The sequence below is a fragment of the Carcharodon carcharias genome, chromosome 21 (assembly GCF_017639515.1).
Source record: "Carcharodon carcharias isolate sCarCar2 chromosome 21, sCarCar2.pri, whole genome shotgun sequence".
NCBI lineage: Eukaryota > Metazoa > Chordata > Chondrichthyes > Lamniformes > Lamnidae > Carcharodon > Carcharodon carcharias.
The window spans coordinates 84,558,575-84,573,579 of record NC_054487.1 but is presented as its reverse complement, the minus strand read 5'-3'; the positions used below and the strand labels follow the sequence as shown (position 1 = coordinate 84,573,579).

Sequence of the window (15,005 nt, the reverse complement as noted above, 5' to 3'; positions counted from 1 at the left end):
TAAAAGGAGAGAGAGTGAAGTGATTTAGGAAAGGAATTCCAGAGTTTAAGGCCCAGCCAGCAGAAAACATAGCCGTCAATGGGGGAACATTTCTTAAACTGTAGCACATTCAGCCATTCAGCCCATCGAGCTCTTCAACTGAATCTATCTACCCTGATCCAATTTCCCTTTCCTTTCCCCAGTCTGTTTTTCCCCAACTCCCAGTTGTCCAACCAGGTGCAAACAATTTTTCACTATTTGTTCTTTTTGAAACCAAATCCACCCATTCTTTGAGAAAACCATCATCTCATCATCTAAATGAGCTTTCTCACTGCTACACTCTTTCTCCCTCTCTCACACAAACTCTCTTTTGTTTTCCTTTTCTGTTGCTACCAGGTTCCAGAGGGCTGCCAAAAAGATTTTTGGAAAATTATTATGGTTAGTGCCTCTGCCATCTTTTCCCCAAACTCCTTCATTATCTTCTGTCTTGACGGGTTGGAATATGCACATTTTACCAATTTAGTATCTCATGTAGCGGGTGTGATTTTCCACTTGGTGGACCAGTTTATCTGGAGCTATTCTGCACTGTTGAACTGCTTTAACGTTGCATTGAAGTAGCCACACTCACCCAGTTACAAGAAAAGTGATCACTCCCCAAATTAACAATAATATGACCAACAAGAACATACACATGGCTGAACATTAGCAAGAGTTCCTATCTCAGGAGTGCATGTCATTAGACAGAAATTGTCACGGATGATTATTGGGTAAAGACTCACTTGTAGACACTCCAGTCTCTGCTGGATTCTCAAATCCACGTAATAACCAAAGAACCTGCAGTTATACGGCACCTTTGTACACCCTCGGGGCACCCCACTGCTTGTCGCAACCAATGCATAATTTTTGATGTGCAGCCACTGCAGTACGTCAAATGCAGCCGTCAAGTTGCACACAGCAAGATCCCAGAAAGAGCAATGAAAGGAAAATACGAATGGCCTGGGAGAATTGAAGAATGGTTCATTTTTCTATTCCTTGCACCGAGGGAAAGTAAAGTACATTTTTTAATTACGTTAAAATGGTAACAGGAAATGGAAAATCTAACCCTCTGTGTGTGTGTCTGTGTGTGTGTCTGTGTGTCTGTGTGTGTACCTTCTGTAATGGTGTATGTTCGTGGGATGTAAATGAGTTGGGTTTCTCACTGGGTAGTTTTAATGATTAAATTGATGGTTTTGTGAGCAAAACAGTGACAGACCGTTTCCCCTCGTTGGCAAATCAATAATGAGGACAGGACAGACTGAGGATTCTGACTTGAAGAATGAAGGAGGAAATTAGAGGAATTTCTTTTGATAAAGGAGAGTGACTAGAATATGGATCGTTGTTCTGCAAAAAGCGAACAAAGAAAAGACTAACAACATTCCAATGGGGATCAGGAAGTGCATTTGATCAGGAAGGGGTGGGCGCGGGGAAGAGTATAGTTTGGGGGAGAAGTTGAGGAAATGGGATCAAAGGAGGTGGCTCCTGTTGAAGAGATGTCAGCAAGACAAACTTGATACACTTTGTCACAGTTCCAAGGAGGAACTGTGGGCTAAATTGAACTTCTGTGGGAACGCTAAATGGACAGCCTTGCCTTCAGCTGCCTTGGCCCTTAGCTCTGGAATTCCCTCTCTATGTCCCGCACTCACTGGCATACACATGTGTGCATGCGCGCCCTTTCGTTCCTCCATAAACCCATCGCCTTGACCAAGATTTTAACCTATGGGTTTAATTGTAGGAAATAAATGGTGCTGTGCCAGTTTTAATCAAAGAATTGAAGAGAGTTGAAGGAAAGTACTCCTGAAATATTGAAAAAAATGAATGATAAAGTTGCTTGTGCAGTTTTTATGTTTTAATCACATCCGTTGATGGGGCTTGTTTTCCCTTTGCCCATAGGCTTATTCAGAACTGGTGGACGAGAAGAAAATTAAGACAAGAGCATGGCAATAATGGCAAGCTCATTTTTCCACAGTGGGAGAAGGATTACAATCTGCAGCCAATGAATGCTTACGGCCTGTTCGATGAATATTTGGAGATGAGTAAGCCGGGCTTAAATTATTAATAATAAGCCTGAAGGCAGAGTGCCTTATGTTGAAGATTCATAGAGACTAATCAAGTTTAAAAACATGTAACAATCATGCAGGAGCAAAATGGATAAATTCAGCAGGTAACAGGGAAGTAGTGGAGAGGATATTAAAAGAGAGAATATTGAATTAAAATGCTATTAAAATTACAAATCAATACACCATTCCTAAATTATAGGCACTGAAGTACATCTAAATTTCATCATTTTAAGTACTTCATTGAGGACCTGAAACATGTAAAGGTTAAGGCCACATTTTCATGATCTCTCCCGAATGCATCTTACAGGGTTGAATTTCAACGAATTTTTAAGTTGCCTTTATTGCTCTGGGCATGGTGGAGGTAACCAGTCCTGAAATTGGATAGATAGTACAAGGGGTTTTCCAAACTTGGTGCAAATGTTAACTCTCCTTGTTTGTGGAGTTTTGAGCTTTGTGACGTGAAGGGTGCTGTCGGACAACTGGCACTGAGGGTCAAAGATCAATCTCAGTAAGCCCTTCTGTACCCTGTCGATGTGGGTTGTGTGTGTTTGAGGTCACACGGGGCACAGTGTATTTGACCAAGGGATGGATGTAACCAGCGTGGATGATCAACAGGTTACAGAAAGGGATGAGGGATCTGAGAATAAACGAACATTTATTTGTTTTCTGTTAGCGTACTGTTGACTTGGCAATCCCATTTCAAATCGGCTTGTGTGTCTATACTCAGGATTTTCAAGGCTTTCGCCTCTGTCAGTATGTAACTGCCCCACTTTATGCCAAGGGGCATGTGCTTATGTATACCAAAGTCTACTCACATGGCAATGTACCTAGTAACATTGTTATGAAGCTATTAATGTATATATTTTGGAAAATATTTTTCATTTAAAATAGAGGTTTAGTCTGTGGGTGTGTCTTAATTGGATTAAAGCCAGCTAGCCTGGGTGCTTTGATGGGTACTAGTTTTGATTTGGAAGAGGGATAGCGTGCGTTGCATTTTTTTTTTAATAGAGCATTCAATAAGTGGGGTGAAAACTGATGCCTTTCTAACAGCTACCAAGCCATATGTTTATATTACTAATAAAGTTGGTACTATGAAAGGGGTTTTATTGGTAGAGAGGTTTAGTTCAGAGTTTGTTGATACAGTGAGAATTAACATTGAATGGGGCTGGTAGGTATAACTTCAGTAGTTTTCGGGTGTGCAGAGCAGAGACAACGTGAGATCAAAAGGCAGCTGCAAGCCTCCAGCTGGCTCTGCAGAAACCAAAATGTAAGAACCTCATTTTGAATTCGTAAGGTGAAAACGCTTTGCTTGGTTTTTAAGTCTATGGGTTGCTGTTGCCTTAATGGAAATTAGTTTGGGAAGTTATGATAGCAGTAATTTGTAGCCACCATGTGTATATCTATTTTAACCTGTTTAACTGAAAATGTTTCATTTAGTTTAATGTAAAACCCTCGAACTGGTGGTCTGATTCCTGAATTTAGAGTCGCATCTCAAACATAACACTAAACAACTGTCATAACCTAAAATTTTAAGTTTCCCTCTGGGATTTTTGAATAACTCCACTTTAGCAACTGCATCGGTTGTAATAAACATTTAATTGCATCTGTTTTCCCCACATCATTCACTTTGCGCAGTGAGTGTTTCCTGGGGATGTTTGAAACAGCACAATTTTACAGCACAATAGTTGACTGACAATCACCAAGTGTCCCAAGGTAATACAATGTGTCTTTGCTTCTTTTCAGTTCTTCAGTTTGGTTTCACAACTATATTTGTGGCAGCTTTCCCATTGGCTCCTCTTCTAGCCTTATTGAACAATATCATTGAAATTCGACTGGATGCCTACAAATTTGTCACACAGTGGAGGAGGCCTTTGGCTTCAAGAGCCAAAGATATAGGTGAGGATAAGGCAAACACGCAATAACTTTACTCTCCAAGGTTAGTAATTGAACTTGTATGTGACTAATAACTTGCTCTGGGGCTGAATTCCCCACCCCCACCCCGGTCAGCATAATGACATCATATGAAGAGTCGGCGGGAGAATGTCCCTGCCAATGCCGGCTGCCCCTCCCTTACTCGGGAGGAAGTCCCGCCTCAGAGAGCTGCAAGCCTATCAGATTGGCCTCGTCAGGCCCTCAGCTGGGTCGAGGGCAGCCCGCCAGGCCTTACCCGCCCAGAAAAATTGCGGCCAGGTGGGAAGGCATTGGAAAGGCTGCCTGGGGAATTTTACCAGCCTCCCTGCCCAGCAAACCCACCGGTGGGATACAGTAAAATTCTTCTCATGGGGTGAACCTTCATCATAGGAACAGGAGGCAGCCACTTTAGGCCCTTAATGCGGTTTTGCCACTCAGTGAGATCATGGCTGATTACTGAAACTTGGAACAAGACTCGTTAATTAATGCCTGGTCCTCAGTCACTTCTGCTGTTTTGGCCCAGTTCGATAGGAGTTGCTTATAATTACAGAGCTAGTAATTCAGATAGGCCTGGATTCATGCAATAAGAGTTCAAACACCCCTCGCACACCCAACACCTCTGAGGGGAATTGAGACATTGAATTCAGACTTGTTTTAAAAATCTGGAACTAAACGTTGGCCTCTTTAAAACTGTCCATGAAGCTGTCGGATTGTCGTAAAAACCCAACTGATTTACTAATGTCCTTTCAGGGAAGGAACCCTCCCAACCTTGCGCAATCGGGGCCTATATGTGACTTCAGTTCCTTTTTTAAATGTGACGTTCCCCTCCCTAACAGCACTGGACCACATGGACCGTCTGTTCAAGAAGGCAGTTCACCACTGCCTTAGGGACGGTCAATAAACACTGGCCCAGCCAGCGACGACCATGTTCAATGATTTTAAATATTACGCCACAGTGACTGACTGATCTTAGCAGGTTCAAGTCATTAGAAGGATTATCACATGGACTGGAGCAGTATAAGAAGGATGGGCCACTTAGAACAAGTAAAGATGGTCAATTATGGTTGGCCATACAGAAATATCTACATGTGGAACCCCCTCGCTCAGCTCTGTAAATACCTTGTTGCAAATTGTCACACATGGTTGTAATCCTTGCTTCAACTGGGCAGAGGCAAGAATGTGTCAAAAATCTCTCCTCCTCTTACATTCTGTAATCACAATGCAATTTAAAATACAGGATCTGTCACTGAAGGAAACAACATGATTCCAGTCACTAACTGGAGCTGCAGAGTACACGAGAGTAAAAAGCACTTTATTAGAAAGAAGTGCACATTGAGCCTGAATGAGCAGGTGGATTAGGCAAGCCTACAGCACAAACAGGCTATGTGGCCGAACTGGTCTAATGAGGGTCCTTCTGTGCCACTTCATCCCACCCTATCAGCATGTCCCTCTATTCCCTTCTCCTCCTTATCATTCCCCTTAAATGCATCTATGCTATTCACCTTGACCACCCTTTATGGTAGCAAGTTCCACATTCGGGTGATGAATGACATGGTCGAAGAGGTCAGTGTTAAGGAGCAAGAGAATCCCAGAGTTCAGAACCAAGGTGTGCTCGCCATAGTTTTTATCATCTGGGGCCAAATGGGGAGCCTTCCAGGAATCCCTTCAGGATTCATTTAATAAGAAGAACGAACACTGTAAATGACATACTTTTGAAGTATATTTTGCAATGTAGGAGACATGGCAGACAAATAGCTGCTTGTTAAGAGTTTGCAAAGCAATCATGACTAGATAATCTGTTTGTGATGTTGGTTTGAGGGATAAATGTTGGACAAGACATCAGGGGGAGGACTCTCCTCCCCTTTAGAACAGAGCCATGGGATGTTTTGCATCTTCCTGAGAAGACGGGCGAGGCCTTGGTTTAACATCTCATTCATAAGACAGCACCTCCAGCAGTGCAGCACTCCCTCAGTACTGCACAGAGTGTCAGCCTGGCTTTTGTGCTCGTCACTGGAGTCTCAGTCACAGGAAAGACAAACGCATGCACCCTTGATACTTCTACAACACTACAATTTAAGAATTAGCTCCTTAATTTAACATAGTTTGGATTAGTGAATTTGCCAATATTTTATAACACAGCAGATGTTGGGAGGGGATCTTTCCAGAGGTTAATGTATCTGCCACTTCTGTAATTTTTCTTGATTTACCAATTATAGAATTTATGCATTCTGAATTTTGATAGTGCATATAATGTTTATTATCTGGCACATAATGTGAATAGGGTATGGTAGCCTCGTGGTTATGGAGGTGAACTAGCGATCCCATGTTGTATCCCGATAGCCAGTTTCTGAAGGATAAAGACTGGAGCCAATCTCATTCCGCAGAGGTGAAACATTACAAATATATACCTCCTAACTCAGCAGCAAATGTCTCTCTATATTGCTCAAGACAATGCCCTCCACCTACATGTAGTTGACCACATGATGCACGATTAATGATCTAGGGGTTATCAAGGTCAAATCGCGCAACAGTAAGTTCTGGAATTGAACTATGAAAGCTGCCAGTTTGTTATTAAATCCCATTTGGCTCACAACCATCCTTCAGAGAGGAAGACCATGCTCACCACGACACCATGTAGCCCACACATGACTCCAGTTCACCACAATTTCAACCCTGTTCATAGGTGAGAATGAGGGTCAAATACTGGTGTATCCCACTGTTCCGCTTAGCACCATTTTGATTGGGGCCTTCCTTCCACTGGGAGCCTTCACCACCTACTTGAAGAGGCAGATGATCCAATAAGTGGATTGCTCGCTGTATATCAGACAATGAGTAGCCCAACTGCAAGTCTGTAAAGAGACCACTCCAGTTTGTGGGCAGGAAGGATTTGGTTTGCTAGTTTTTGAGGGATCTTACAAGGTTCCCATTCGCCACCATTTAATCAGAAAACACCAGTGCAGCTCTGAGGCAAAGCTACTGACATCTTCCTCCCCCATTCTTCCCATCCAATCAGCAAGCTCCTTGCCAGTGCCCCAGATATGTGGCAAGCTCACCTGTGAATGTTGAAATGAGGGCCCGATTATGTGAAAATGGTTCAAGCCCCTCGCTGTTGTCCTGGTCTCTTACTCCCACCACAACCCAATAACACTCAGCCCATAAAATAATCCACCCTGCGTGTGCTTGACTCAACTCTCTTGAGGGTATCTAGGGATGGGCCACAAGCATCCACTTGACATTATTGCCCACAGCCCAAGAACAAATCAAGAGGAGTTGTGGTTTTGATTTGTTCATCCAGTTTTATTTACAATGGTTCTGGATTATGAAGCTTTCTGAATTTTGTGCACATGATTTGTTTATTTGTTTAGGAATCTGGTATGGAATTCTGGAAGGCATTGGGATCCTGTCGGTCATCACCAACGCATTTGTCATCGCAGTGACCTCTGACTTCATCCCTCGCTTGGTGTATGCGTATAAATATGGTCCTTGTGCTGGCCAAGGAAAGGCAGGAGAAAAGTAAGTTTGCCTTTCCTGCCTTTAGGGATAGAAGTTAGTCTGGGCCCATGAGCAACACGTAAACCCAACAGGAGTCCCAGACTCCGATGGGAAATGTCTTTCATCCCACTGCTTTATAGATACTCCGAACGTAGTGATGTCATCGCATGCCAAAATGGCACATCAAAGGGCTTCAGATGTAATTGATAAATTGAGGGAGAAAATGCTGGATAATTAGAAGGAAAAGGTTGAATCAACCCCCAGAGATAATGGGGTCAGTTCTCATCTGTTGGACTGATGGGATCAGGTGTAATGGTGGTTTGACACCTATCCAATTCAACTCTGCATTGAAGTCAATGGAGAGTGATATTGGGGCGGGGTGGGGGGGGGGGGGGTGGGCACAAGATTGGCCTTCCATCCAATCCCTTGGGATCTCTGCCTGAACACCGAGGTAAAATTGATGATCTCTGAGTCGTTGATAAATACGACATCCTAATGTTGACGGGACTGTCAATCCAGTTCAAATCCCACTGGGGATTAACACCAGGAACTCTCGAACTCAGCCTTTGGATCAGAGCGGAAATACTGGCCTTGACTGTGGTTTTATTTGAGAGGGAGACCCTTCACTCTCGCTCGATCATTGTTGATTAGACCACAGGTGTAGATCAAGGAACGACCGAGATATCACGTAGCGTCTACTGCCTGGAACTCAGACCAACTGGTCTTTATCTTCATTACTCACTGGCTTGTCTTGTTTGAATTCCACAGACCTGTTTTCAGCCCTGGATAAATTCTATATCACAGCCCCAACGCCCGTCAGCATCAGCAACTTGAGCCATCTCCCAATGAACTGGAATGGTGAATTTGAGCTGTGTGTTTGGTCCCCAAAAGTCTTAAGCAGCCATGAAGTCAGGTGTGATGTGTTGTGCAGGGTGTGAGTTAACTGGTTGTCTATTGTACCTTCCCAGATGCATGATTGGTTACGTGAATGCCAGCTTGTCAGTGTTCCTGGTGGCAGACTTTGAAAAGCGTTCCGAACCATATTTGAATGGGAGTGACTCTTTCGGTACAGTAGAGTACTGCAGGTAGGAGCCTGGGACACACCGCACTGGCCCAGAACCAATTGTTGTTGCCCCTGAAGCTCATTCAAATACCCTTTTACCTTTTATTGGAGAGCAGTGTTGTGCAATTGAAACCTGTATAAGTCTAAGTGACATTGCATTTCAGTTAACAAGGTGGTAGTTGTGCAAGACTTCTGTGCCTTCTTAATACAGGAGAACAAATCTCAGCCAAGTACTTGTGTTGATGTTTGAGTAGAATTTGAAGCCATGACTTTCTTACTAAATGTGCTACCCACTGAACTTGATGTGCTGCAACTGAACTGCAAGATAATCCAAATTTAAAATTGGATTAGTCGGAGATGATCAACATGAATTTTTTTTTTTGTGACCATTCGCTAGGTATCGTGACTATAGGGAGCCACCTCATTCCAAGGAACCGTATGCCTACACACTGCAGTTTTGGCATGTATTAGCAGCTCGCCTGGCTTTTATCATTGTATTTGAGGTAAGCAGCCTGTTTCCTCCTGTCATTGTCCAGCTACAATCACAAGATGATGTTCAACGACCATGGGAAACAGACGGCTGGAAATACTCAGCAGGTCAGGTAGCATCCATGGAGAGAGAAACAGAATTAATGGTTTAGGTTGGTGACTTGTCATTGGGACAGAATTCACCTGAGTGGTCTCGAGGCTGAAATTAATGCGGTTTCTACATCATTTTGACTGACTTGAGTCAAAATTTCCTACCAGCCTCATCACCATGGAATTCAAAAAATCAGCTTAAACAAGTAGCAATCAGTCCCCGGGCATATCCTTGAGCCATACATCATCTTTAAGTCTCTCCCTTGCTCGCCCCCTTATCTTGCTCTCGCTCGCCTCTTCCCCTCCACAGCAGCAACTCAACAAGGTTACACTGATGTGATCTCTGCCACCCAGAGGGACCAGAGTAGAAATGTTGTGGGAACAGCAATGTCTCCAAGGTGCTGCTAAGTCACTTTCCCTTACCAGCTTGGAGCTCTATCACCACCTTCCTTCACCACCAAGACATAACCCTGGAACTCCCAGCCTAACAGCACTGATGGAGCACCTTCTCTATAAACAGACCGCAGCCATTCAAGGAGACTATCTCCACTAGTTTATGCTTTTATTTCAGATATTGCAGTTTGCTGTTTGTGACATTGCTGCTCTAGTAGAATCCACAGAAACAGGCAGAGTCTTCCCAAGCTGACAGATGTGGGCTCAGGGCACAGCTGGGTGGGAAATCCCATGTGGCGATGTTGGGTCCCATTCCCAAGTGCTTCCTGCTTTCCCCAGGGCAGCAGAGAAGGCCAGGATCCCTCCTGGATCTGTCAGGTAAGTATTTAAGCACTGCTGAGGTTATTAAGCCAGTTTTGAGATTCTCTTTTATTTCCCCTTTTGTTTAGAGGATGTGGGCTTCGCTGGCTGGGCCAGCATTTATAGCCCATCCTTAATTGCCCTTGAGAAGGTGGTGGTGAACTGCCTTGTTGAACCGCTGCAGTCCATGTGGTGTAGGTACACCCACAGTGCTGTTAGGGAGGGAGTTCCAGGATTTTGACCCAGCGACAGTGATGGAACGGCCGATATATTTCCAAGTCAGGATGGTGTGTGGTTTGGAGGGGAACTTCCAGGTGGTGGTGTTCCCATGTGTCTGCTGACCTTGTCCTTCTAGGTAGAGGTTGTAGGTATGGAAGGTGCTGTCTAAGGAGCCTTGGCGAGTTGCTGCAGTCCATCATGTCATGGGTGACATCATATGTCTATTTTTACAGGTTGTTTTGTATAATCGCAAATGATTTTTGAACAGCTTACCAACCTTGAATGTTTTAAGTTACTCAAATGTAAAACTCTGATAACTCTGCTCAAGGACAACTTTTATAAAATCTTACATGAGAAAAATAGTTCCAGCTGGGATGTGTGATTCTTTCTCCTGGTGTGATGATTTATGTATTTGATTCCTTGCAGCATTTGGTTTTTAGTATAAAGAATCTGATTGCGTATTTGATTCCTGACTTACCAAAAGACCTCAGGGACAGAATGCGCCGTGAGAAGTATTTGATTCAGGAAATGATGTATGAGGCTGAGCTGGAGCGTCTTCATAAGGAACGCAATGAGAGGAAGAGGAATGGGAAAGGTTCTCACAATGAGTGGCCGTGAATACAGATATCAACCACTGAGGTATTATTAGTCCTTGTCTTTTAATCCTTTATCCTTAAATAGACCAGTTTCTTCAATGCAAAACGTTAGTCACAGTGCTGTTAACAAATGCCTGCATGGTAGATCGGTCCACCTTGGGGAGGAAGTGGTAAGCAGGATCTCTTTAGGCTAAAGGTGACTTCATGGTGATCTGATGATGGAAATTGAAACCGAGTTGGATTGAATCAGTAACCTCAACCAAACTGGTCAGCAATACTGAAACAAAAACGAAAATGGCTGGAAAAACTCAGCAGGTCTGACAGCATCTGTGGAGAGAGAAACAGAGTTAACGTTTCAAGTCCAGATGACTCGAAACGTTAACTCTGTTTTTCTCTCCACAGATACTGTCAGACCTGCTGAGTTTTTCCAGCCATTTTCGTTTTTGTTTCAGATTTTCAGCATCTGCCGTATTTTGCCTTTATCTTATATGGTTAGCAATACTGTTGGTAATTATCTCTTTAATGTTTGTTCATGGGATGTGGATGTCGTTGGCTTGGCCAGCATGTTTTGCTTATCCCTAATTGTCCTTGAAGGTGGTGGTGAGCTGCCTTCTTGAACCGCTGCAGTCCATGTAGTGTAGGTACACCCACAGTGCTGTTAGGGAGGGAGTTCCAGGATTTCGACCCAATGACAGTGAAGGAACAGTGATATATTTCCAAGTCAGGATGGTGAGTAACTTGGAGGGGAACTTCCAGCTGGTGGTGTTCCCATGTGTCTGCTGCCCTTGTCCTTCTAGGAGGTAGAGGTTACAGGTTTGGAAGGTGCTGTCGAGTGAGTTTCTGCAGTGCATCTTGTAGATGGTACACACTGCTGCTATTGTGCGTCAGTGGTGGAGAGAGTGAATGTTTAAGGGGTGAGTGGGGTGCCGATCATGCCAGTCTGGATCACAAATGGAATCTGGAGATGCAACCTATCACGGGAGACTAAATTGTTCTCGCTCAACACCTGTAAGCCAATGGCTGAAGGAGTAGGATGGTTCTAGCTGGCCAAGCACTGGGAAGTTTCACTGTCCTTTGGAATGCACTGCTCAAAAGACAGGTGGGTGCAGACTGAAATAATAAATTTCAAAAAGAAACTGAACTGGACTAGCCATATAAATACTGTGGCTACAAGAGCAGGTCAGAAACTATGAATCCTGCAGCAAGTAGCTCATCTCCTGACTCCCAAAGCCTGTCCACCATCTACAAGGCACAAGTCAGGAGTGTGATGGAATACTCTCCACTTGCCTGGGTGAGTGCAACTCTGACAATACTCAAGAAGTTTGACACCATCCAGGACAAAGCAGCCCACTTCGTTGGCACCACATCCACAAACATTCACTCCCTCCATCACCAATGCACAGTGACAGCAGTGTGTACCATCTACAAGATGTACTGCAGGAACTCACCAAGGCTCCTTAAACAGCACCTTCCAAACCCACAACCTCTACCATCTAGAAGTACAAGGGCAGCAGAGACATGGGGTCACCACCACCTGGAAGTTCCCCTCCAAGTCACTCAAAATCCTGACTTGGAAATATATTGCCATTTCTTCACTGGCGCTGGGTCAAAATCCTGAACTCCCTCCCAAACAGCACTGTGGGTGTACCGACACCACATAGACTGCAGCGGTTCAAGAAGGCAGCTCATCTCCACCTTGAGGACAATTAGGAATGGGCAATAAGTGCTACCCTAGCCAGTGATGCCTTCATCCCATGAATAAATTTTTTAAAAAATAGATTATTCTCCAAAATGGGACGAGCAGGAGTGTGTGGCTAACTGGATGGCTCTTTCAAAGAGCCAGCACAAACATAAGGGGCTGAATTGTCTCCCAAAGTGTTGTGTGATTCTCCTGAAATGTTGTTGATTCCAAGGGGCTGAATTCATGTGAACCAGTTGAGTTACGTTTCCATTTCTGGTTCTGTTGAAGGGTCATTCAGACTCAAAACATTAACTGTGTTCCTCTGCGCAGATGCTGCCAGACCTGCTGAGTTTTTCCAGGTATTTTTGTTTTTGTTTTGGATTTCCAGCATCTGCAGTTTTTTGCTTTTATTTTAATATTTTGCAGATGGACATTTTGCTTACAAAACTAAAAACAATTTCCAATTTTTAAAATTCTTTTCCCTTCCCCCCCACAGGTTAAGCCTGCCTTCTCTGTATTTTACAGTTGTTCCCTGCAACTTCTGAAAGTACCATTCTACAGACTGGATAAAATGCAGCTTCAATGCATGACAGGAAAAAAACAAAAATAAACCATTCAGTATCCAATCATAAGAGGATGTACTGTGAAGACTTTTGCAACTCCAGAATGATCCTTTCAATATTTATAATGCTGCCAGCATGTTGAATATGTTATTCAATCCTGTAAGCCAATTTTTACTTAAAGGAGGTAACTGTTTTACACCAATTTGCTAAGTTACCCATTCTGCATCTTCTCTCTCCTATCAACTGCCTTTTACATACTGTCACATCCAATATGTAAATAAAAAAAATTCTGAAAACTATTTTGCATAATTTCTGTAGCCTACCTGCTGTCTCTATGACCTAGTTTGATCCATATCTCCACGAACTAACAGCTGAACAAAAACCAAAATCCTGTTTACAGATTTTTTTTTTCCCTCGAGGCTTGCTGCTTCCTGATGTTGGATGTATGATGCAAACTATCTGTAAATAGCCAAAAGCAGAATGTGGAATTTTCATGACTTATGGATCAGTTTGGGAACAGAGAGCCCCATCTATTGCTTGTACATTTGTGATGCAGAGATTTAAAATAAATATGCACTTGGAGTTTAAAGATGGCTGCAAAATTTGTTTTCTCTTGAAAAAAGAATCAGTTTTCAAAAATGAATAAAGCAGGTTGCCATCCTTTCAAGACACAACCTTGCGTTCCATTAGGAACATTTGCTTATATAAACTAACTACTTAACTCTAGGTTAGTTTATATTACCATTATATTCACTATCACATCTTTAACGTGGTAAGACTTGATTGCAGAATGGCTGTACAATCATCAAAATAATGGAAAGTATGAATGAAGTTAAAATGAACAAACTTGCATAGGATATACCATACAGAAACAGGCCATTCAGTCTAACCAGTTGTTTATGCTCCACTCAAGCCATTTAATTATGGACAAAGATTTCATGCCAGAAGATTGGCAGTGATACCCATATTTAAGAACTGTATAAAACACATCCAGGAAACTATAGACCAGTCAGCTTAACATTAATGGTAGGAAAAATAATGGAATCTGCCCTAAAGGAGAGAGTAGAAGAACATCTAGAAACCAAAAGTACAATAATGAAAAATCTGCAAAGATTTCAAAAGGGAAAATCTTGCTTGAACAATCTTATTTAATGTTTTGAAGAGGTAACACAGTAGCTCGGTAATACAGTAGATGTCATTTTTAAAAAGATCTCTGATAAGGTACTACGTAATGGACTAATGAATAAGGTCAGTGAAGGCAGAGTTGGTGCAATAACAAAACAGCTAGCTGGCTTCAAGAAAAAAAAATCAGTTGAAGCTGGACAATGAATGCCAGACTAGAAGACACCAAGCACCATTTTTGCATTGCATGGATTAATAGATGATTTAAGGTGAAAGGTAGGAGGATTAGAGGGGACATGAGGGAAAAACTCCTTCACCCAGAGGGTGGTGAGTGTTGGAATTTGCTGCCTGGGTTGGTGGTAGAGGCAGAAACTCTCAACTCTTTTAAAAGGTACCTGGATCTGCACCTTAAGTGCTGTAACCTGCAAGGCTATGGACCAGGTGTTTGAAGGTGGGATTTGAGTGGGCATCTGTTTTTTGTTTATTTTTCTTTTTTGGTCGGTGTAGACACGATGGGCTGAATGGCCTCTTGGTGTCATTATTTTTCTGTGATTCGAATGGAGATTGTGATGGGTCAATTGACTCCTTTTTTGGAAAAGGGATTGCATCATCTATTGGGGAAAGGGGGTTGAGGGCTGGAGAGAATTGGAACCTCTTGATTATTTTTTGGGGTTATTTTTGCAAGACAGATTGGGGTAAACTTTGAATTAGTTTTCTGGGGCAGATCTTTATGCAGTGGAAACATAGAAGTACAAATTCAGGCCTGGATAACTCATACCTAAGCTTAAAAAAAAATCTTTTATGGGTCATGAATTCAAGCCAGTGAGCTCTAACCCTGAATTTGAGGTTTTTACACCGTGTGAATGTAGCATGGGTGGGGATAGCCATAGATAAAGCAATCATATGTAGATTCTGGGTTTATACATCCTTGCTCTTTATGTTCCTTGCTCT

At 42.9% G+C, this 15,005-nt stretch overlaps 1 protein-coding gene across 1 annotated transcript in view; it reads left to right on the top strand.

Annotated features, from left to right (window-relative positions):
• Positions 1-13,227, top strand: part of LOC121293083 (anoctamin-4) — a 170,415-nt gene extending 157,188 nt beyond the window's left edge. The window contains exons 24-30 of the mRNA XM_041215679.1: positions 1,909-2,051; positions 3,819-3,971; positions 7,352-7,499; positions 8,447-8,563; positions 8,939-9,044; positions 10,519-10,731; positions 12,866-13,227. Coding sequence (XP_041071613.1) covers positions 1,909-2,051; positions 3,819-3,971; positions 7,352-7,499; positions 8,447-8,563; positions 8,939-9,044; positions 10,519-10,710 — 859 coding nt within the window. The 3' untranslated portion in view covers positions 10,711-10,731; positions 12,866-13,227. The remainder of the gene's footprint in view (positions 1-1,908; positions 2,052-3,818; positions 3,972-7,351; positions 7,500-8,446; positions 8,564-8,938; positions 9,045-10,518; positions 10,732-12,865) is intronic.
• The last annotated feature ends 1,778 nt before the right edge of the window (positions 13,228-15,005 follow it).